The sequence below is a fragment of the Callithrix jacchus genome, chromosome 6, assembly GCF_049354715.1.
Source record: "Callithrix jacchus isolate 240 chromosome 6, calJac240_pri, whole genome shotgun sequence".
Lineage (NCBI taxonomy): Eukaryota > Metazoa > Chordata > Mammalia > Primates > Cebidae > Callithrix > Callithrix jacchus.
Window position 1 is genome coordinate 36,290,697 of NC_133507.1, and position 24,229 is coordinate 36,314,925.

The window sequence follows — 24,229 nt, forward strand, 5'->3', positions numbered from 1 at the left end:
CTATTTCTACATGATGACTTTCTCTCTTTCTCTCACTCTCTCTCTCTCTCTCTCTCACACACACACACACACACACACACACACACACACGAAGTCCTAATAAAAATTTCCAGATAAAGTAGAATTCAGGGCTCTAAACAATTATCAAGCCATGAGGGAAATAACTACAACTTTTAGAATAACAACTAAGAAGACTTTCCAGCTATAAAATACTGTGATGCTTTCATTAAATGATTATGAAGTTATGGAATTTTTAAAAATAACATTCCCCTTAACATAAAGCAAATTCTAATAAAATGTTTTTTTCTGGGCCAGGCGCCATGGCTCATGCCATGGGATTCCAGCACTCTGGGAGGCTGAGGCGGGCGGGTCACTTGAGATCAGGAGTTCAAGAGCAGCCTAGCCAACATGATGAAACCCTGTCTCTAATAAAAGTACAAAAATTAGCTGGGCATGGTGGTGGGATGCCTGTAATCCTAGCTACTCAGGAGGCTGAGGCAGGAGAATTGCTTGACCTAGAGGGCGGAGGTTGCAGTGAGCCGATATTGCATCAGTACACTCCAGCCTGGGTGACAGAGCATGACTCTGTCTCAAATAATAATAATAATAAAATGTTTTTTCCATTGAGCATGTACAGAATTTACTACATCTATTTTTTCATTTTTGCTCAGATTATGTTTGGAAAAAACTTTTTTTCTTTTTTTGAGACGGAGTTTCGCTCTTATTACCCAGGCTGGAATGCAATGGCGCAATCTCGGCTCACCGCAACCTCCACCTCCTGGGTTCAGGCAATTCTCCTGCCTCAGCCTCCTGCATAGGGATTACAGGCACGCATCACCGTGCCCAGCTAACTTTTTGTATTTTTAGTAGAGACGGGGTTTCACCATGTTGACCAGGATGGTCTCAATCTCTTGACCTTGTGATCCACCCGCCTCAACATCCCAAAGTGCTGGGATTACTGCGCCCGGCCAAAAAAAACTTTTGAATACATTTTTCTCCTGGAAAAATATTAAGTGAAACAATTCAATTTCTCCTATTACAGCAATCAAAAAATGGTATGTAACTTAATGCCATGAACTGAGAGACAAGAAAAAGAAATGCACTTAAACTGTGGGCAGGTAACCAAAGTATCAATTAAGAATAATGTGGTTGGCCGGGCGCGGTAGCTCACGCCTATAATCCCAGCACTTTGGGAGGCCGAGGTGGGTGGATCACAAGGTCACGAGATCAAGACCATCCTGGTCAACAAGGTGAAACCCCGTCTCTACTAAAAATATTAAAATTATCTGGGCATGGTGGTGCGTGCCTGTATTCCCAGCTACTCAGGAGGCTGAGGCAGGAGAATTGCTTGAACCCAGAAGGTGGAGGTTGCGGTGAGCCAAGATCGTGCCATTGCACTCCAGTCTGGGTAACAACAGCAAAACTCTGTCTCAGGAAAAAAAAAAAGAATAATGTGGGACTGGGCACGGAGGCTCATGCCTATAATCCCAACACTTTGGGAGGCTGAGGCAGGTGATCACAAGGTCAAGAGTTCCAGACCAGCCTGGCCAGTATGGTGAAACCCTGTTCTACTAAAAATACAAAAATTAGCCAGGCATGGTGGCAAGCACTTGTAGTCCCACTACTTAGGAAGCTAAGGCAGGAAAATCGCTTGAACCCAGGAGGCGGAGGTTGCAGTGAGCCAAGATAGCGCCACTGCACTCTAGCCTGGGCAACACAGCAGGACTCTGTCTCAAAAAATAAATAAATAAAGTGCTTCAGAATAATATGAAATTATAAACTGTACCATAAACTAAGTGATTGAGTCTCTGGACTGCAAACATAAAATACTGTTAGGAGATAGGTAACTCAGACGGTAATGAGTAAGATGATGCTTAAAATGCAAGAAAGCCTGAAGGCTCCACTGGGCGCGGTCGCTCAAGCCTATAATCCCAGCACTTTGGGAGGCCAGGGCAGATGGATCACGAGGTCAAGAGATCGAGACCATCCTGGTCAACATGGTGAAACCCCGTCTCTACTAAAAATACAAAAAATTAGCTGGGCATGGTGGCGCATGCCTGTAGTCCCAGCTACTCAGGAGGCTGAGGCAGGAGAATTGCCTGAACCCAGGAGGCGGAGGTTGCGGTGAGCTGAGATCGCGCCATTGCACTCCAGCCTGGGTAACAAAAGCAAAACTCTGTCTCAAAAACAAAAAAAAAGAAAGCAAGCAAGCCTGAAGGCTCAAGGAAAATGAGGGCATCTCCCAAAATACACAGAACATACGTACCTCAATTTTCCAAAGAGAAAACCCTGAACCTCATCAATAGGATCATTTTCGCCAATCACTGTGGTATTTACCTCAGTTCCTATGAAAAAAAAAACAAAAAAATACATGTTATTAATAATTGCTCAGATTAGAAACAAAAATGTAACTAGTCTCATGAACTTTATAAAACTGAATAATGTGAAAAAAATCGAAAACCCCTGAAATTATACCATTTAAAATGCTGAATATCACAATACCCTTTGGCAATAGTTCTTTAAACAAACAAAATAAATGCATTTTAATATCTCCTGTGTTCCTGGATAAAGAATACATTTTTCCCTTAAACTCTGGAAAATATTATATGCTAAAAATTTCAAAATTAATAGTTTTAAACATTATGAACAAAAAATTTTCCAATTACCAAAATTCTGAAGAATTTATAATTAGTCAAACTTAATCCTAAATACAATTATTGAAGAAAACAGGATGAGGTAGTAGGTTATTTTCCATTTGCTATACTACTCAGATTTATTTTTTTTATCTTTAAAATGAGCTTAAAAGAAAAGATAGCGCATAAAACTTGTCGATGAAGTAATAAATTCAAAATCCTAGAGTATTACAACAGAAATATCCATAGTAAAATGTTCCATGTACAGAAATAATAAGCAACATAAAATTCCTTGTTAAATATAGGATAGTTTAAGATTTCATGTTAAAGTCACATGAATGGCTATTTGTAAACTGATAACATCAACAATAGCTACTACTTAATGAATATTTTTGTGCAAACCAATGTGCCAGGTTCTTTTGTTGTTATATATTTTTTTCAGTGCATGAAAAACTTCTTTACCTACACATCTTATCCTTCTCAAATAATGGAAGAGACATGTATCATTACCTGCATTTTACACAAGAGAAAACTGGGACCTAGAGAATTTGCTTAAGGGTCACCCACTCACATGTAACAGAACCAGGATGCAAATACAGGTTCAGTATATGCCTAAATCTATTATTTTTCATATAGAAACAAACTCCCTTTTAACTCATATTTGAAGAAAACACATTAGTCTTATTTTTACAAATTCACCTTTCACCTGAGTATCATCCTTGGCCTTGTACTCAGTGCTCTTAATGGCCAATTCCACACCATAGCCAGAGAGGTAAACAGGTTCCTTCCTGAGATTCTGCAAGAAAAGCAAGAATTCCACCATCACCACCTCACAGCACATGGCATGACCATGCTAATGTTGCATCTAGTATCCATTACCTAGGATTATGCACTCAAAGTATCTTTAAATTGTTTTTTAAGGATATTAAATATATGGCTAAGTAAGTCCACTAAACAAATTTTTTTAGTCCAAAACCTACCAAAAAATCAAGAGTAATAAAAGCACTTATCTACCATTAAAATATTGATTATACTTTTTAAAAATCAATTCAGACTGTGTGTCTCTCTGTTATAAAATCCTAGCCTCCTTTTATGTAGGCTGCTACAACTGTGAGAATGGAATTCCAAGGTAGAAGCAAAACCAGATGAATGGACAGCTGAAAAGGCTAAGGTCCCAAACCATAAGAAATGGAGAAAGAGAAAAAGAAGTTCCAGAACCCACAGAGCAGGGTTAAAAACTGATGAGTTCTCAATCCCAGAGGTGCTTTTTGAGGCCCATGGGAGTAGTTTTTTTATTAAATTTAAATGCCTTCAAGCAGAGCTTGGGCTGACCAGATGTCACAGGCTCACCAGCATCCTGACTGAAGATGGCCCTTCAGATATTAACATTTATCCTAACAGCAATGGAGGGGATAGAGGGAGAGTTAAAAACTGGACTTTGAGAAAACTTTCTGCTTGTACAAATTTTCATGAAAAATGTTATGGCCGGGCACAGTGACTCACACCTGTAATCTCAGCACTTTGGGAGGCTGAGGTAGGTAGATCACGTGAGGTTAGGAGTTCGAGACCAGTCTGGCCAACGTGGTAAAACCGTGTGTCTACTAAAAACACAAAAAATTAGCCAGGTATGGTGACACACACCTGCAAGCCCAGCTACTCAGGAGGCTGAGGCAGAAGAATCACTTGAACCCAGGAGGCGGAGGTTGCAGCGAGCCAAGATCAAGCCATTACACTCCAGCCTGGGCGACAGAGCAAGACTCTGTTTCATAAATAAATAAATAAAATTTTTACTGTTTTTTTGCATAAACTTAGTACTGAGCTTAATATGATATAGAAACTTTAAGGGCTAACAAACTTTACATTAAATATTTTAAATGACTAAATATTACACAGTCTTAAAAGCTTAATATTACATCGAGTCTACCTATGAAGACTCTGTTTAGAAAATCCTTCCAATTCCGCCAAATTAAAAGGTGGCAAAGAGAAAACAGAAGAAAAAAGGTTGAAAAAGAAACTGAATTCAACAGTCAGTTGCATAGTATATGACCATTACTAAAGTCAGAAAAGATTATTTACATGGTTCATTTTGAAATAAAATATAAACTTTATCAAGCCACTTTTTTAGCATAAATGTTTTATTATATGTCTTCAGAATATGTGCAAATAAACTCAATGAAACTACTGGATTTCTCAAGCAGTTCAAATAACTAGAGTATTTTATTAAAAGGGAGATTATTAGCTTATGTTCTAAGGTCATGCTGGGCAAACTGAATTCAAAACAGGTGTAAAATAAGTCAATACTTACAAATATATAATGTCTGAATACATAACTGATTTTGCCTGCATTGCTTTTTGATACAAGTTGACGGTGAACATTAGAAAATTCCTCAGAGCCAATCTCAGAATAGAAAATCACCACTGGGCTTTCAGGATTAGACGAGGGATATCTGTGATCTCCTTTGAACAATAAAGGTTTGGGTCTGAAAATAAATAATAAAAACTTAAAATTTTATAAATAATTACAAAACACTAAAAATGTCACAAAATATAAAGTTCTGCTATGAAAATATAAAGATGATAAGCATCAATATGAAGGGTAGCATGATCTTAAATACTTTTCACTTACTAAGATTACTATCAGGAATGAGTCTTATTTATTCATGATTAAAAATAACAAAAGTACATTATAAAAAACACTAACTATAAAATGTAAACACTGGCCAGGCCCAGTGGGTGATGCCTATAATCATAACTAAGACAAACCTAGGCAACATGGCAAAACCTCGACTCTATAATAAATAACAAAAATTAGCTGGGTATGGAAGCGTGCACCTGTAGTCCCAGCTACCCAAGAGTCTAAGATGGGAGGATCACCTGAGCCCAAGAGGACAAGGCTGCAGTGCTCCATGATCACGCCACTGGACTCCAATTCCTAAACTACCAATTCCTAAAAAGGGAGAAAAAGGGACAAAAAAAGGACACATATTCAAATGACTACTAAAACTTGAGTACGACATAAGGTAATATGTTTGTTTGTTTGGGAGATAGAGTTTCGTTCCTGTTGCCCAGGCTGGAGTGCAATGATGCGGTCTCAGCTCACTGCAGCCTCCACCTCCTGGGTTCAAGCAATTCTCTGCCTCAGCCTCCTGAGTAGCTGGGATTACAGGTGCCCACCACCACGCCCAGCTAATTTTGTATTTTTAGTAGAGATGGTATTTCATCATGTTGGCCAGGTTGGTCTCAAACTCCTGACCTCAGGTGATAGGCCCGTCTTGGCCTCCCAAAATGCTGGGATAACAGGCACGAGCCACTGCACCCAGCCAATGTAATATGTTATACTATGTTATATTTTGAGAAGTCTCAGTCTGTCACCCAGGCTGGAGTCCAGTGGTGTAATCTCTCAGCTCACTGCAGCCTCGACCTCCAGGGCTCGAGGAGGGACTACAAGTGCACGCCACCATCCCCAGCTAAATTTTGTCTCTTTTGTAGACATGGGGTTTTGTCATGTTGCCCAAGCTAGTCTCAAACCCCTGGCTCAAGTGATCCACCCACCTCAGCCTCCCAAAGTTCTGAAATTATAGGTGTGAACCACCATAGCTTGACAAGTATATTTTTCTACCATACAAATAAAATATGATTACCTTTTTATTTAAAAATATAAATAATGCAAAAAGCAGAGAATGACATCAAGCATATTACTTACCAATTTACTAAGTCTATTTCCTCTACTATTTTTACTACTATGATCTTCCTAATGGATGTTTTTGTTTCTGTGTTTGTTTTGCAGTCAAGGTCTCACTCTGGTGCCTAGGCTAGAGTGCAGTGGCATAAACATAGCTGACTGCAGTCTCTACCTCCTGAGCTAAAGTGATCCTCCCACTGCAGCTTCCCAAGTAGCTGGGACCAAAGGCGTGTGCCCAGCTACTGCCACAATACCCAGCTACTTTTTGGAGAAACAGGGTCGCACTTTGTTGCACAGGTTGGTCTGGAATTCCTGGGATTAAGCGATCCTCCTATCTCAGTCTCCCAAAGTGCGGGACTATAGGCTTGTGCCCCAATGAACTTAATATTTCAGTTTTCCTCGTAAATTTTAGAACTTCTCTCCAAAAAATTTATCTAAGGATGGCATCAAGATATTAATAGATCTTAATGCAAAGACTTTATGACCTACCAATCTCTATTATAATAAACTATCTAATTCAGCAGAAAGCAAAGATATGAATAAGGATGCTCGATATAGCCTTATTGTAATAGGGGGAAAAAAGAAAATGACTTAAAACCCATCAGTAAGAGGTCAATTACCAATTATGGGACAGTCTTACATAGGTTATGCATGTGTTAAAAATAATGAGGTATACCCACTCATACTAAATGGAAAGATGCCTTTTATAAAAATAAAACTACCTACATTATACAGTTTAAAACCATAGGAAAAAGTGTGAAGGTATATATGCCAAATCATTAAAAGTAGTTACCACCTCTGAGAGAGGAGACACTGTTGTTCTTTTCTTTATAAAGGTGTGCATTATTGTTGCAGCAAATTTAAGTTTTTTACAAGAATTACAAAGCCACCAATTTTGTTTCCCCCAAGACAGAGCACTACTGTATTACCATGCAGCTATTTCTGAATGTCCATGCCTTGACCCTGAGAAGGCTGGAACACACACTATGTTTTTTGGTTGGCACTCTGAGTGCCATTTGGTGGGCAGAGGATGGGTGCTGGGCAATGTCACTAAAGAAGACCTACACCACTAACTGCCATTAGCAGCACTGACAGGACAGGACAACCCCACGGAGAGATCACTGTTCTATCTATGAACGGCATTAGAGGAGGTACAGAGGGCTTGCTGCCATAGCTAGACAGCAAAATGATACACAGTAGAGTTGTCTACCACAGGAAACCTACCACTGGGCAAAAAAGCTGGTACACTAGTTACCAAATTAGTATTCAAATCAAGCCTGCAATTATCTTTCAAATATCCTCCTTTGTCTAAAACTAATTATATCCTGAGAGATCAGTATCATTAATATCATTACTTCAGGCACTGGCTTTAATACACTTAGTGTTCCTTACTAAGCTAATGACAAAGCCTATGTCATTGCTCAGATGCAGTCATTACTAAATAACAACAGTTAATACCAAACACGTTTATTTCCATTTTGAAATAAGATTAGGAAAGTAATTTCTTTCACAAAACTACTTTAAGTGATAGAGCTGAGATTCAAATCTAGTCAGTCTGGTTCCAGAAGCCATACTCTAAACCACTATACCTAATAATACAAAACAGATGAGAAAATCAGAAGGTAGACTAAATACAGAAGCAGCATTGGAAATGCATATTAAAATAAACACAAATCCATGTGTGGTGGCTCACCCCTATAATCGCAGCACTTTGGGAGGCCGATGTGAGCAGATCTTGAGGTCAGGAGATAAAGACCAGCCTGGCCAACATGGTGAAACCCCATCTCTACTAAAAATACAAAAATTAGCTGGGCGTACTGGTGCATGCCTGTAATCCCAGCTATTAGGGAGGATGAGGCAGAAGAACCACTTAAACCAGGGAGTCAGAGGTTGTAGTGAGCCGAGATCATGCCACAGCACTCCAGACTGGCAATAGAGCAAGACTCTGTCTCAAAAAGAAAAAACAAAAAAGAAAAAAAAGAAAAGAAACAACACAATCTACCTTTCAGAGGCTGTCAGTAGAAGAGTCTCAAGGGAATCAAATTCACAAGTCTTCTTTCCATGCACTGAAAAAAATGAATTACATCCTTCTGGCGGAGGTTCATCAGCTGCTATCTGTCACATAAGACATAACACATACTTTTTAACTTCTTAATCAAAGATGAAATAAAGACATGTATAATCAAAATAGGTGGTTAAAATATGACAAAACAACATCAGTGAAAGTGGCTAAGTGTGGTAGCTTATGCCTGTAATCCCAGCACTTTGGGAGGCCAGAGTAGGAGGATCACTTAAGCCCAAGAGAGTAGCCTGGGCAGCACAGTGAGACCCCATTTCTGAAAAAAAAAAAAACCATAAAAAATTAGTTAGGCATGGTGGCATACACCTGTAGTCCCAGCTACTGAGGAGGCTGAGGTAGGAGGACTGCTTGAGCCTGAAAGGTTGAGGCTGTAGTGAGCCATAATCACAGAACTGCACTCCATCCTGGACAGCAGAACAAGACCCTGTCTCAAAAAAACAAAATTGATAAATGCAAAAACAGTAATGGCTCATATCTGTAATCCCAGCACTTTGGGATGCAGAGGTGGGTGGATCACCTGCAGTCAGGAGTTCGAGACCAACCTAGCCAAAATGGTGAAACCCTATATCTACTAAAAATACAGAAAGTAGCTGGTAGGGCAGCAGGTTACCCCAGCTGAGGTTGGAAAATCATTTAAACCCAGGAGGTGGAGATCGCACCATTGCCCTCCAGCCTTCCAGCCTGGGTAACAGAGACTGCATCTCAAAAAAAAAGTATCAGTATCAGTATGAACTCACAAAGTTACCATGTATATACAGCTTTATAAATTACATCTTAGATATGTCTTTTTTTTTTTTTTTTTTTTGAGACACAGTCTTGCTCTGTTGCCAGGTTTTAGTGCCATGGCACAATCTCAGCTCACTGTAACCTCCGCCTCCCAGGTTCAAGCAATTCTCCTGCTTCAGCCTCCCAAGTAGCTGGGACTACAGGCACATGCCACCACGCCCAGCTAATTTTTGTATTTATAGAAGAGAAAGGGTTTCACCATATTGGTCAGGATGGTCTGTATCTCTTGACCTCGTGATCTGCCTGCCTCATATAGATACTTAGATATCTGGCTGGGCAACGTGGCTCACGTCTGTAACCCCAGCACTTCTGGAGGCTGGGATTACAGGCATGAGCCACATTGCTCAACCAGATATGTAAGAATCTTAAGTTATTTCTTATCTCTGTCCATTTAAAAGGTCTAAGTATATGGCCAGGTGCGGTGGCTTCTTAGACAAATAACTGATTGCTAAGCTAGTGACAGAGATACAAAATGAGCCTGAAATTTCTTGATATACCAGATGGCAAGAATGCAGTCAAAGAATACCATGGTGGCATCAAAAGACAGTTGAGAATTCACACTTTCTCATTTCCAAAATTAGTACAAAGCAACAGCAATCAAACAGTGTAGTAATGCTAAGCACAGACATACACCCTAATGGTGTAGAATAGACAGCCTAGAAATAAACCCTCATGTATGTGGTCAAATGATTTTCAACAAGGTTGTCAAGATTATTCAACAGAGAAAGGACAGTCTTTCCAACAAATGATGCTGGGAAAACTGGATATCCACATGCAAAAGAATGAAGTTGGAACAAATGTGGTGTTGTGACCTTATAGTCCCTGCTACCTGGGAGGCTAAGGTGGGGGCATTGCTTGAGCCCAAGAGTTCAAGTCCAGCCTGGGCAATGTAACAAAACCTTATCTCTTAAAAAAGAAAAAAGTTGGACTCTGACATAGTGTGGATGTTGTACCCTCTAAATCTTATGCTGAATTATAATTCTCAACATAGCGAAGGTGGGGCCTAGTAGGAGGTGACTGGATCATGGGGACAGATGGATGCCTAAAGGCCTGGTGCTGTCATAATGACAGTGAGTTCCCTTGAATAAAAAATAATAATTTTTATTTTTTATTCCCTTGAATAAAAAAATTTTAAAAACATCTAGGTTTTTTTTTTTTGTTTATTTTAAGATGAAGTTATGCTCTTGTTGCCCAGGCTGGAGTGCAATGGCAAGATCTCTGCTCACCACAACCTCCACCTACTAGGTTCAAGCAATGCTCCTGCTTCAGCCTCCAGAGTAGCTGGGATTACAGGCATGCATCACCACTCCCAGCTAATTTTGTATTTTTAGGAGAGACGAGGTCGAGGTTTCTCCATGTTGGTCAGGCTGGTCTCAAACTCCCGACCTCAGGTGATCCACCCACCTACCTCATCCTCCCAAAGTACTGGGATTATAAGCATGAGCCATCACGCCCAGCGATATCTACTAGTTAGAAGCATGTGGCACTCCCTGCCTCCTCTCTTGCTCCCACACTCGCCATGTGAAACGCCTGCTCCCCTTTCACCTTCCACCATGATTATAAGCTTCCTGGGGTCTCACCAGAAGCCAAGCATCATAAGCCAATTAAATCCCTTTTCATTATAAACTGTCTAGCTTCTTGTGTTTCTTTTTTTCTTTTTTTCTGTGTTTTTTTTTTTGACATGGAGTTTCACTCTTGCTGCCGAGGCTAGCATGCAAGGGCGTGATCTTATTATTAGCTCACTGCAACCTCTGCCTCCCAGGTTCAAGCAATTCTGCCTCAGCCTCCTAAGTAGCTGGGATTACAGGTATGTGCCACCACGCCTGGCTAAGTTTGCATTTTTAGCAGAGACAAGGTTTCTCCATGTTGGTCAGGCTGGTCTCAAACTCCTGACCTCAGCTGATTCACCTGCCTCAGCCTCCTAAAGTGCTGGGATCACAGGTGTGAGCTACTGTGCTGGCCCAGGTGTTTCTTTACAGTAAGCCAAGAATGGACTAACGAAGACCATTACCTTACACCATATACAAAAATTAATTCAAAATGGATTAAAGTCCAAAACTTAAAAGCTAAAATTAAAACTATAAAACTCGTAAAAAACATAGGGAAATCACTTCTCAGCCTTTTGGCTAAAATAAAGAATAAAAATCATATGGGGAGGCTGGGCGCAATGGCTCACGCCTTTAATCCCAGCACTCTGGGAGGCCGAGGCAGGCGGATCACGAGGTCGGGAGTTCAAGACCAGCCTGGCTAATAAAGTGAAACCCCATTTCTAATAAAAATACAAAACTTAGCTGGGCGTGGTGGCCTGTGCCTGTAATCACAGCCACAGGCAGAAGAATTGCTTGAACCCAGGAGGTGAAGGTTGTGGTGAACCAAGATGGCGCCACTGCACTCCAGCCTGGGCAACAGAGGGCGACTCCGTCTCAAAAAACAAAATCACACACGGAATCATCACAACATTGGACACTTTCTTAGCTATCACACCAAAAATACAAGCAACAAAAGGAAAAATAGGAAAACTGACTTAAAATTTAATACTTTAGCGTATTATCAAAGTAAAGAGGCAACTCAAGGAATGGGAACAAATATTTACAAATCACGTATCTAATAAGGAGTATCCAGAATGTATGAAAAACTATATAACTCAAAGCAAAAAACAAACAACCCAATTCAAAAATGGGCAAAAAACTTGAATAGACATTTCTCCAAAGAAGACATACAGATGGCCACTAAGCATATGAAAAGACGCTCCACATCGTTAGTCATTAGGAAAACGCAAATCAAAGCCACAATGAAATATCAGCTCCTACCCATCAGGAAGGCCTCTTTTTACAAATCAGTAAGTAACAAGTGCTGAAAAGGACGTGGAGCATTAAGAACCATCACACTTTACTGGTAGGAATGGAAATGGTACAGCAACTATGAAAAAATTTGTTGGTTCCTCAAAATGTTAAACAGAATTATTATGTGATCCAAGAATTACACTCTTTTTTTTTTTTTTTAAACTGTCAGGATTGGTTTCCTTGCCCTCGATCCAAGAATTACACTTCTATGTGCATACCCAAACGAACTGAAAGCAGGGACTCAGCCAGATATTTGCATCCCAATATTCCACAGCAGCATTATTCACAATAGCCAAAAGGTGGAAACAACCCAAATGTCTATTAGGGAATGAATAAACAAAAGGTGGTATATACATACAATGAAATATTACTCAGCCATTAAAAGGAGTGAAATTTTGATGCACACCATACATGGATTAGTCTTGAAAACATGACACTATGTGAAATAAGCCAAACACAAAGAAAAACATTAAGATTCCCCTTATGAGGTACCAAGAATGGTGCCTAAACTCACAGATTTACAAAGTAGAATGGTGGTTGCCAGGGGCTGGGGATTAGTTGGGGACGAGAGGGGAAATAAGGAGTTATACTATTATGGGACAGAGTTTCAGTTTCCTAAGATGAAAAAAGTTCTAAAGATGGAGGGTGGTGATGATTGCACAACAATATGAATGCACATAATACCTTGTAAACCATACACTTAAAATTTGTTAAAATGGGCCAGGCACAGTGGCTACACCTGTAACCTCAGCATTTTGAGAGGCCAAAGTAGGTGGCTCATGCCACCTATGAGGTCCCACCATGAGGGCATGAGGTGGCTCATGCCCACCAGGAGGTCGGGAGTGGCTCATGCCTGTAACCCCAGCACTTTAAGAGGCCAAGGCGGGTGGATCACCTGAGATCGGAAGTTTGAGACCAGCCTGACCAACAGAGAAAAACCCCGTCTCTACTAAAAACAAAAAATTATCCGGGCGTGGTGGCACATGCCTGCAATCTCAGGTACTCACGAGACTGAGGCAGAGGAATCACTTGAACCTGGGAGGCAGAGGTTGCAGTGAGCCGAGACTGCGCCATTGAACTCCAGCCTGGGCAATAAAGAGTGAAACTCCATCTCAAAAAAAAGAAATTTTCTTGACTGTTTTTAGACCTACAGCAGGCTGTGATTAGATGCTGGCTCACTAGTTTAACAAGATTACATCTCCCAGGCTGTGTTGTATAAAGTCTTGCCATCTCTTTTCTATATAGATATTTCTTTTCTTATATATTTTTTAATCTGTGGGTTGAAGACTTAACATTGATTTTGCTTATTATTTAAAATAAAATAAAATAAATCCTAGAAAATTTCAGGCAAAAAAAGCGATGGCTCTATAATTCAATTCTAGGACAACTGCAATCTATCCATTCATCACAACATATGCTCTAAAATGCTGTTCTTTAAGAGCACTGGACCCACCTGCTGGAAGGCTTGGATCGTAGCTGAGTAGGAACGAAGAGACAGGCAAAATTTTAACAAATTCTGCTGGAGAGGTGACAGAAACTGAAATGCGGCTTCCAATATTGCATGATAATAGGAATAATCAGTATCTGTCAAGGAAAAACATTAACCAAAGTAATTGCATGTGACTAGAGATACCTAAAAAAGATAGTTCATGAAGCATAAAGCTGTGTTACAAAGGTATGTGATGGAAGTTTTATGAGTATGTTGTCTTGAACTATCAACAAATGCTTAAAACTCCCCGGAGGACACAATGCAGCTGGGCTCTTCCTCTCTCTTCTTCCCTTCTTCCCAACTATTTCTACCCCTGGACCACTATTTTCCCACTTACCTGGATGACTTACTGGTATGTACTTCTTCAGAAAGAATTTAGCTGTAAAATCACCTACTCCAGGAAGTCTCCACAATCCCTACCCCATGCTTCAGTGGACCAGTTAAATCTCTTCATTGATCCCAGAACACTTCTCTGTTTACCTCTTCAACTTATCATATCATTTACTAAATTATTTATTGACTGTCTGTCTATACCCCAACTAGATATTTGGTCCCCAGAGGCAGAGACTATGAGCTATTTATCCTTATATCCCTGATGCCTAGCACACAGTATCTACTCCAAAAACTAAACAAAACTGAGTAGTGTGATGATGAAGTTACACACTATTAAAGAATACTGATGAAATTGTAAAGTTTGAAAAGAAGCATTTTAACAAAAAGTTGGACCAATCTATTTTGAAGAAAGAAAAAAAAATCCATGTACTAATGTGAAAAAATCTCCAGCATAAATGAAAAGCAAAGGCACAAAACAATGTACAAAGTAACTTACTTTTTTTAACCAGGAGAAAGAATGAGAAATAAGAGTATATATGTACATACTTGCCATTAAAAACACTGAAGCCTAAATAAACTAATTTAAAATGTTATAAAAAGCAGGAAAAACACAGAAGAAACATGGTCAAGAAGGAAACAAGATTTTTCTGTGTATAACCTTTCATATAGCTTTGACTTCGGAATCACGTTATCCATGCAAAAAACGTAAATTTTCCATTTTAAAAGACAAGCACAGTGATTCATGCTTGTAATCCCAGCACTTTAGGAGGCTGAGGCGGGAGGATTTCCAGAGCCCAGGAGCTCAAGAAATCAGCCTTGTTAAAATAGTGAGTCTCCTTTTAAAAAAATAACAATAGGCTTGCACAGTGGTTCACACCTGTAATCCCAACACTTTGGAAGGCCGAGGCGGGTGGATCACGAGGTCAAGAGATCGAGACCATCCTGGTCAACATGGTGAAACCCCGTCTCTACTAAAAATACAAAAATTAGCTGTGCATGGTGGTGCGTGCCTATAGTCCCAGCTACTCAGGAGGCTGAGGCAGGAGAATTGCTTGAACCAGGGAGGCGGAGGTTGCAGTTAGCCGAGATCACATCACCACACTCCAGTCTAGGCAACAGAGCAAGACTCTGTCTCAAAAAAATAAATTAGCTGGGCATGGTGGCAAGTACTTGTAGTCCCAGCTACTCAGAAGGCTGAGCCAGGAGAAATGACTGAACCCTGGAGATGGAGGCTGCAGTGAGCCCAGATTGCACCACTGCACTCCAGCCTAGGCAACAATGACTTCTTCTCAAAAAATAAAAATTAAAAAAAAAAAAGAACCTATATCTGTCAATGTAAATTAATATTCAAGGTTCTAACTACTCACATATCAGCATGTCCAACTATTAATGTTTACACTCTGTATAGCTTATATCAAGTTTTAAAAATGTGAAAGCACATCATAAAAACTGCAAATGAGGTTTTACAGGATAATAATTAATTTGATACCTTACTCAAGCTGTGGGTGGCTGGCAGGCATAATGGAAAACATTCTGGATGATACTAACTTAATGATAATGAACTTAACAGACAATAGCTCAGTTTGGTAATTAGTTCATAGCAGCAACAAAAACCAGTGAATCAGATTAGATGGTTATTAATACTGAATGATTTGAAATGAAATGTACTTGCACAAAATATTCACATAGCACTTTAATAAAGGATTATGATAGAACAAAAACAAAAGGGCAGAAAACGAAGGCACCCCTATAGCCAAAGTTATAAACTGCTTCAAAAATATTTGTGTTGTGTTGGCTCTTCTTGAGAGGCATCATAACTCCAGTCATCAAAGACAACAATGTTTTCCATTAACTGCCATGCCACACATAATATAAAGAGACCGCTTTTTCCTAATATTTTCCCAGACACCAAAGTCAAAGAAGCATTTGCTTCAATTTTACCGTGATGATCTGATGATCCAACATTTTGACTGGTTTCTACAAAATTCCAAAATTTCTCTTGACTGTCTTCTGCTAAAAACTCACTGGGAGAAAAGGAGGAAATATCAGAAATAAAACAATAAAATTTTCTAATATAAACTGTATTACTAAAAAGAGTAAAAATAAGTTCTGAAGTTTCTAAATGTCCGTAGTTTGAGTTTTAATCTATTATATATGTTATACTCCTTTATGTATAATATATATATATATTTAATGATAAGCAAGTCCTACCAACTTATTAGTTACTAACAGCTTATGAACTTTTTCACTTATTAGCGATTTCTTAAGAAACCTGGAATAATAAAAACATAACAGGAAAGTCCCAATATAAGAAAGCTTATGAAACCCCACTGGCAAAAATACTATGCGTAGTGAAAGCAGAATTAGGAACTGATAATTCTAGTGCTAGTTTTGCTTACTTATTTTCTAAAAGACCTTACAAAGAACCAAAAAATATTTTGCCTAAAGTTCTCCCACAGTAAAATATGAACCCTAGAAAAATTTCTGGGAGACTAAAGGCAGCATGTTGTAATCTTTTAACACCAATAAATCCAAATTTTCAAGATCACCAAATTTAGTTTAAAATTACCACTGATCTAACAAAATCAGATCCAAGAACTTAAAGCTATCTCAACTTTTTTTTAATTTTACACTACTAAAATAATGGTCAATCTAAATTCCCCTTCATTCAAGAGTCTAAAACCCCTAAAAGGAAATGCATGTAGTAATTGAATGATTCACGTCAACTGGTTAACCTCTCCTCTGAGCCATAATACTAATGCACTGGTGATCTTTCACTGTCTTAAAGCAAACTACAAATCTGGATCTCAGCTTACCTAGCCAAAGGAAGACTTTCCCATTACTTGTCAACACTGGGGTGTACAATCTCACTCTACTTCACAGCTAGACACAGAAATACGGGAAAAATAAGAAACATTTCCTGGTAATGCACAGCTTCTCTAAAAGTAGGTTTCTGAAAATACCCATTATCATAATATATTAAATTTCTTAATGCCTCCTTGAGAGTAGTATTTACTAGGCTTTCTAGTAACTGACATAGACACCACACCAAGCTTACCATAGCTTATAGTCTAAGAAAACAGGTACTAAGACAGATACATTAGGATATGCAAATAAACACTAAATTAATTAATTAAAGGCACATTCACAAGATAAGTTAGCAGAAAGGGTCAGGGTAACACACTCATCAGTATGGTGAGAAATAGGATTCACTTGAGCTAAGACTCTCCCAGTAAAGGCCATACAGAAATAAATATATGCTTTTCATACGATTACAGGGAAACTTCTTGAAACATGCGTTCTTTTTCACGCCACTGCGTACATTAAGTCTTACAAGGTCTAAACTTGTAATAGTCCTAATATTACTTACTAGAGCCACTGAGACAACCCAGGGGAGAAAAAGAACAAGATATCGTTAAATAAATGCTGCTGCTTTTTTACAGTATATTTTTGTTGCTTTTTGTTTTTTTAGCTTCTCATATAACACTTATTCCATTAAGTATAAATTATGATTTTACAGGCGAGGCGTAGTGGCTAACACCTATAATCCCAGCACTTTGGGAGGCCAAGGCGGATGGATCACCTGAGGTCAGGACTTCAACAGACCAGCCTGGCCAACATGGTGAAACCCCTTCTCTACTAAAAATACAAAAAAATTAGCCGGACATGGTGGCGCATGCCTGTAATCCCAGCTACTTGGAGGCTGAGGCAGGAGAATCGCTTGAACCTAGGAGGTGGATGTTGCAGTGAGCCGAGATGGCACCACTGCACTCCAGCCTGGGCAACAAGAGCGAAACACCGACTCAAAAAAAAAATTTTGATTTACAAATTATACGATGTCTAGGATTTGCTTTAAAATATTCCAGGGCAGGAGGAGAGAAGGTGGTGGTGATGTGGTTATTGGACTTACATTGATAATTTATAAAACAGAATGCTTAGTACAGAGAGAGTACATTATACCATTCTCTCCATATATAAATGTTTTGAAATGCCATAATCTAGGACAGGTTTTTAATCTACAACACAAAAAACTACAAACAACTGGAATGAATGCCCACAAGATAGTACAAATCGGGTGGCAACTTGTTCTCTTAGATTTCCAAAGCTATGGTGGGAGATCAGCATTGGCCTTCCTTCTATGCAGAACCAGAAGGAGAGAAGAAACTAATATTTAAGGAGGGTCTACGGTGTGACAGTCACTATGCTTGGCATATTCACCCAAGTCTTCAAATCCACACAGCCACCCTTAGATATAACCATTTTTCAAATAAAGAAGCTGCAATTCGGAGATGCTACAACTTGCTTAGGGACATAGAATTAGTCAATGGAAAAGCTGGAATATAAACTCATGTCTATTTAATTTATACCTCTTTCATGCTACATTCTTGGGTCATTAGAAAATTTAGCACTCAATAAATGATTATTGGCTTTGATTTTAATAATACTTCCTTGTAGAATATTTCTGTAACTACAGCTGCAGAAAACGTATTTAGTGTTTTACTTCAATTCAAGGTAAGTATAATTTCATGAACAACCACAAAGCAACTCTGTCACAAACATCAGATCCAATCTAAAAATATACAACAGAACTATTTTTAGTCCCTAAGAGCTAGATGCAAGGAAGGCAAAAGATCTGTGGTGGCTGCATGTCATAAAGTGTAGTAAAAGATTCTGATCCTTCATCCCTAATCAAATGAATGGAGTGCCTCAATCCATCATCAGGGTCTCCCATATAAATAAGACGGAAGGATGGTGGGCTCAACTAGCTCTGGAGGCAAATACTACATGGATTCAAATAAGCATAGCTCATTTATACGTGTTGCCTACATGTCCTATTACCTTGGCAAACTGTATGCAAATCACTACAGGAAAAAGAGGCCTAAAAATAGTAAACCAAAATGGCAAGTGTAGCTCTTACCTCACATGCCAAGGAAAAAAATTAATAAAAATAAGTATAAAAGGCCAGGTGCAGTGGCTCATGCCTGTAATCCCAGCACTTTGGGAGGCCAAGGCGGGCAGATCACTTGAGGTCAGGAGTTCGAGACCACCCTGGCCAACATGGTGAAACTCCAACTCTACTAAAAAGACAAAAATTAGCCAGGCCTGCGCCAGCTACTCAGGAAGCTAAGGCAGGAGAATGAGAATGAGCTTGAAGCCGGGAGGCAGAGGTTACGGTGAGCCAAGACATTCCACCCCAGGTGACAAAATGAGACTCTGTCTCAAAAACAGGGGGTGGGAGAGGGGATAGTAAATCTCAATGACAGATTTATACCAAATAAACCATCCAAAATAAGATTAGCAAAAAGAAAAAGAAAAACTTTAGTTTTTAGAGTCCAGGCTCAGGCTCTAGCTCAGGCAGTCTCAAAATATCTTTGGTCACTGTTTTTTGTTGGTTTTGTTGGGCTTTTGTTCCCCATAATAAGAACTCGAAAAAAAAGGGCCACTTCATTTTTACAACTACTCCGTATCTAAGTTCTGACACTTGAGAAGCTTGACCCATTTATCAAATTAGTTATCATAATATCACTATGTATTATATACAATGGTTTTGTCTTTGTTGTGCCACTTCTGTGCTGAGAAAGAATGGCAGAGAGAGGTGATGGAAGGAAGTCTATTTAGCAGAAAGTCGGCTAGGCTCCTAAACCAGACAAGACCGGCTCCTGCATGCCCCTTCCCATTGGTCCTCTTAGCAATATCAAATGAGGCTTTTTCCTTAAGAGGTGCAACCACTGGTTCACGCAATCAACATAACAAAACTCTTCATCCTCATTTTTCTAGGAATTAAGGGGAAATGTTAGAATACAAAATTCTAAAAGCCAGGCATGGTGGTTTACCCCTGTAATTCCACCACTTTGGGAGGCCGAGGCAGGTGAGCTCACGAGTTCGAGACCAGCCTGACCAACAAGGTGAAACCCCATCTTTATAAAAAATACAAAAATAAGCTGGGGTGGTGGCTCATGCCTATAGTCCCAGCTACTCGGGAGGCCTAGGTAGGAGGACTTCTTGAGCCCAAGAGGCAGAGGTTGTAGTAAGCTGAGATCATGCCACTGCACTCTAGCCTGGACACTAGAGACAGATTGTCTCAAAAACTCTCAAAGAAGAAAAAATTCTAAATTTAAGATGAAGCAGACAGACCACAAAGTGATTGAGGTGATATGATAGTCCAAATTTCTAGTACGATCAAACACCGAGACTTGCTCCTCAATCTACCTACACTTATCCTTTGGAAAGTCTCTGCTAGTTCTACCTCTACATTACTTGGATATAATCAAAATAAGTTTCTATCCATAAGCATATGAACCCTACCTATAAAGACAGTATCTCATTATAATTATTTATAAATGCTAGCAAAAAAGCACACTTGGAATACAAAATTTCCCATGAAATTGACTATATTATATTTCACTAATTTTAAGACAACTATTGTTTTATGAAAAAAACTACCCATTTTAATTGTAACATAACTTCTTTCTTTTTTTGAAATGGAGTATTGCTCTGTTGCCCAGGTTAGAGTGCAATGGCACAATCTTGGCTCACTGCAACCACTATCTCCTGGGCTCAAGTGATCCTCCCACCTCTGCCTCCCAAGTACCTGGGACTATAGGCACCACGATCAGCTTGTTTTTTTTGGAGAGATGGGTTTCCTCATACTGCCCAGGCTGGTCTCAAACTCCTGGACTCAAGCAATTCACATACCTCAGCCTCCCAAAGTACTGGGATTACAGGCATGAGCCACCAGGCCTAGCCATGTTTTTAATCATTTAAAAAGAAAGACTGAGCTTCGTGGGCAAAATCTCCTAATCTTATGCTCAGCCATGCACCAGCAGGCCCAGCTAATTGTTGCCAGGCTGGTGGTGAACTCCTGACCTCAGGTGATCCACTCACCTCGGCCTCCCAAAGTGTCGGGATTATAGTTGTAAGCCAACACACTCAGCCTTCTTCTAGGTTAAGGGAAATATGTCCTCTTTCCCCGACATTGCTAAGCCCTCTTCTCTTCCTTTTATCAGTCACCTCTTAAAACTTTCTTCAAATAAGAAAAAAATTTAAATACAACTGGCCAGGCATAGTGCTTCACGTCTGTAATCCCAGCACTTTGGGAGGCCAAGGTGGGCAGCAAGCAGATCACATGAGGCTAGGAGTTCGAGACCAGCCTGGCCAACATGGCAAACTCCCTGTCTCTACTAAAAATATAAGGATTAGCTGGGCGTGGTGGGGCACTTCTGTAAACCTAGCTACTTGGGAGGCAGAGGCATGAAAATCCCTTGAACCCGAGAGGCAGAGTCATAGTGAGCTAAAATCTCACCAATGCACTCCAGCCTGGGAAACAAGCAAGACTCTATCTCAAAAACTAAACAAATAAACATAACTCTCTCTTCCCTTGTTATGCTTTTTGGAAAGTAACATACTAACTTACCCAACACAGTTATTTGCCTAAAGTTCCTACATATCTCATAGAGCCCTTGTCCTACTGAACAATGTTGTTCCCTATGTGAAGGGAAAAAAAATGTTCTCTTACCTGGCTTCTAACAACAATGGAGTGGAAAACCATTTTGTTGTAAGAGAGGTTGTAATGGCTTTTGAGTCCGCCTTTACTGAGGAGAACAGCCACAGAACCATGAGTACAATCAGAACTCCCATTTTACAGCAAACTCCTAAAAGGAAAAAAAGAAAAAAAGTTTTGCTACAAGGTAATTTTTTTTGTGGGGAGACAGAGTCTCGCCCTGTCACCAAGCCTGGAGTGCAATGGCACAATCTCAGCTCACTGCAACCTCTGTCTCCTGGGTTCAAGTGATTCTCCTTCCTCAGCCTCCCAAGTAGCTGGGATTACAGGCACATGCCACCACGCCCAGCTAATTTTTTGTATCGTTAGTAGAGACAGGGTTTCACCATGTTGGCCAGGCTGATCCTAACCTCCTAACCTCGTGATCTGCCTGCCTTGGCCTCCCAAAGTGCTGAGATTACAGGCATGAGCCACCGGCCAGCCTGCTATAAGATAATTTTAACCTCATACTTGGAGACACAAAATAAGTTAGTGAAACAGAAATGCTTCTGACATATAATAGCACCTAATATCTAGCTAGTCCAACAGATATTTGCTGAGTTACTGACATGTAACTGATGGCATATAGGTTATTACATTCTTTCCTACAAAGGCTCTGCTTCATTTCCAAAGGAATCTACACTATACAAGGGTATAAAAACCAATTGGTGGCACACCAGGTTGCACACAACCATACTTTATAAAGAATGTAAGCAAATAAATCTGAGATAGGTGAAAATGTAAATGATGGGCATTAAGGATTGAACTGTACCCCCCACCAAAAAAATATGGAAATCCTAGTCCCCAGTACCTCCTAATGTCAACTTATTTTTAAGTATGGTCTTTACAGAGGTCGTTAGTTAAAATAAGGTAATTAGGTGGGTGCTAATCCAATGACTGATGTTATAAAGAGAAGAAATCTGAACAGAGATAGCACAGAGGGACAACTACGTAAAGAGACACCGGGGACTACCAGAAGCTGAAGAGTCAAAGATTCTCCTCCGAAGATTTCAGCGGCAACGGGATCCTGTGAAACCATAATCAGGAATTAATCAGGACTTCTAGCACTGTGAGACAGTAAATGTCTGTTGTTCTAAGCCACTCAGTTTGTGATACTTTGTTGTGGCAGCCCTAGGAAACTAACATAATGGGTCTCAAATGTAAACTCAGACAGGTTCTAAAATGTAGAAATGTAAGATTTTAGTGGTTTCCCAAGCCATCTACAAAATGAGGAATCTGATGTCACTGGCAAAGTGGATGGCCACAGAATGCAGGCCTCCTGACTCCCTCAGCAGCCTCTCCAAGCCTGTCAAGATCCTCACAGACAGCATCCATAAAATTTCAGAAAAAGGTCTCTAGCTGCAGATTTCTCTGATCTGATTTTCATTGCAAAAGTCCACCTAACAGAACCCTAATCAGACCTCCCCTGAGCTATATAAAAGTCAATATCCAAGCTCCACCTATGTGAATGACAACTAAAAGGGGGTGTGAATATGTGGAAAACACTAACCTATCCTTGGGCTACAGAATGTTAGCTCTGGTAAGGCTCACTTCCATCTCATCCCAGTTCCTTAATACTGGTTAAAAAATCTATCACTGAGTGAGGCTGTCCACATTAAGGACCAGTCAACAGCTTCTTTTTATAAAAAGCATCATTTGCATTAACATCCTGTTTCATATAACATACAGTATCTCTGAAGAACGATCGTCAAAAGCAAAATAAAGCATACCAAATAGAAAAGTGGCTTTTAGAAGCATTCTAAGTTCAAGGCACTGCCAGCTTCTTTTGAGACAAAAAAAAAAATTAATTAGCCAGGCTTGGTGGCACGCACCTATGGTCCCACCTACTTGGGAAGCTGAAGTGGGAAGAGAGTTTGAGCCCAGGAGGTCCATGCTGCAATGAACAATGATGGCACCACTGCATTCTAGCCTGGGCGACAGGGCAAGAGCTGTCTCAAAATCTAATAATAAGATGAACATCTCACTTATAAATAAAAACACTCAGAAGTCCTTTTCAAAAATCAACATTTGTAAAAACTGCTATAGAGGCTACAAGAACGAATGAATACACACACAAAAATGGAACCCACTGAAATTAGAGATAACCAAACTAGATTTTATACAATGAAACCTGCTAGCAGTAATGCCTGGCTGAGCCAGGTCAGGGAAGAGGATGTAGGCCTTCTTTGGAATCTAGTAAAGTTACTGACATTTCTCACAGAGGAACAAACTTTTTTTTTTTTTTTGAGACAGAGTATCACACTGTTGCCCCAGCTGGAGTGCAGTAATATGATCTCGGCTCACTACAACCTCTACCTCCTGGGTTCAAGCGATTCTCCTGCCTCAGCCTCCCAAGTAGCTGGGGTTACAGGCAGCCACCACCATGCCGGGCTACTTTTTGTATTTTTAGTAGAGATGGGGTTTCACCATGTTGGCTACGCTGGTCTCAAACTCTTGACCTTATGATTTGCCTGCCTCGCAAAGTGCTGGGATTACAGGTGTGAGCCACCATGCCCAGCCGCAAGACCCAAACTTTTATGTACGACTTCAGATCACCCAAGAATTCTCTTAGGACTGGCTGGGCACGGTGACCCACACCTGTAATCCCAGCACTTTGGGAAGCCGAGGCAGGCAGATCACTAGGTCAGATCAAGACCATCCTGGCTAACATGGTGAAACGTTGTCTCTCCTAAAAATACAAAAAATTAGTCGGGCATGGTGGCATGTGCCTATAGTCCCAGCTACTTGGGAGACTGAGGCAGGTATTGCAGTTAGCTGAGATGCCCCACCACACTGCAGCCTGGGCGACAGAGTGAAACTCCATCTCAGGGACGTTCTCTTAG

The 24,229-nt window shown here is 40.0% G+C and overlaps 1 protein-coding gene across 35 annotated transcripts in view; it reads right to left on the minus strand.

The window, feature by feature from the left end:
* UGGT1 (UDP-glucose glycoprotein glucosyltransferase 1) overlaps positions 1-24,229 on the minus strand; it is a 118,322-nt gene that overhangs the window by 90,961 nt on the left and 3,132 nt on the right. For 18 of the 35 annotated variants that reach the window (XM_078326987.1, XM_078326989.1, XM_035304103.3 and 15 more), the window contains 7 exons: positions 21,363-21,498; positions 15,788-15,870; positions 13,478-13,608; positions 8,318-8,430; positions 4,939-5,113; positions 3,333-3,429; positions 2,267-2,345 (listed from right to left, as the gene is read on the minus strand). In XM_078326987.1, coding sequence (XP_078183113.1) covers positions 2,267-2,345; positions 3,333-3,429; positions 4,939-5,113; positions 8,318-8,430; positions 13,478-13,608; positions 15,788-15,870; positions 21,363-21,498 — 814 coding nt within the window. Of the gene's footprint in view, positions 1-2,266; positions 2,346-3,332; positions 3,430-4,938; positions 5,114-8,317; positions 8,431-13,031; positions 13,110-13,477; positions 13,609-15,787; positions 15,871-16,662; positions 16,730-21,362; positions 21,499-22,359; positions 22,414-24,229 lie in introns of all 35 variants that reach the window. The other 17 variants (XM_078326997.1, XM_078327000.1, XM_035304107.3 and 14 more) reach the window with 4 other exon arrangements.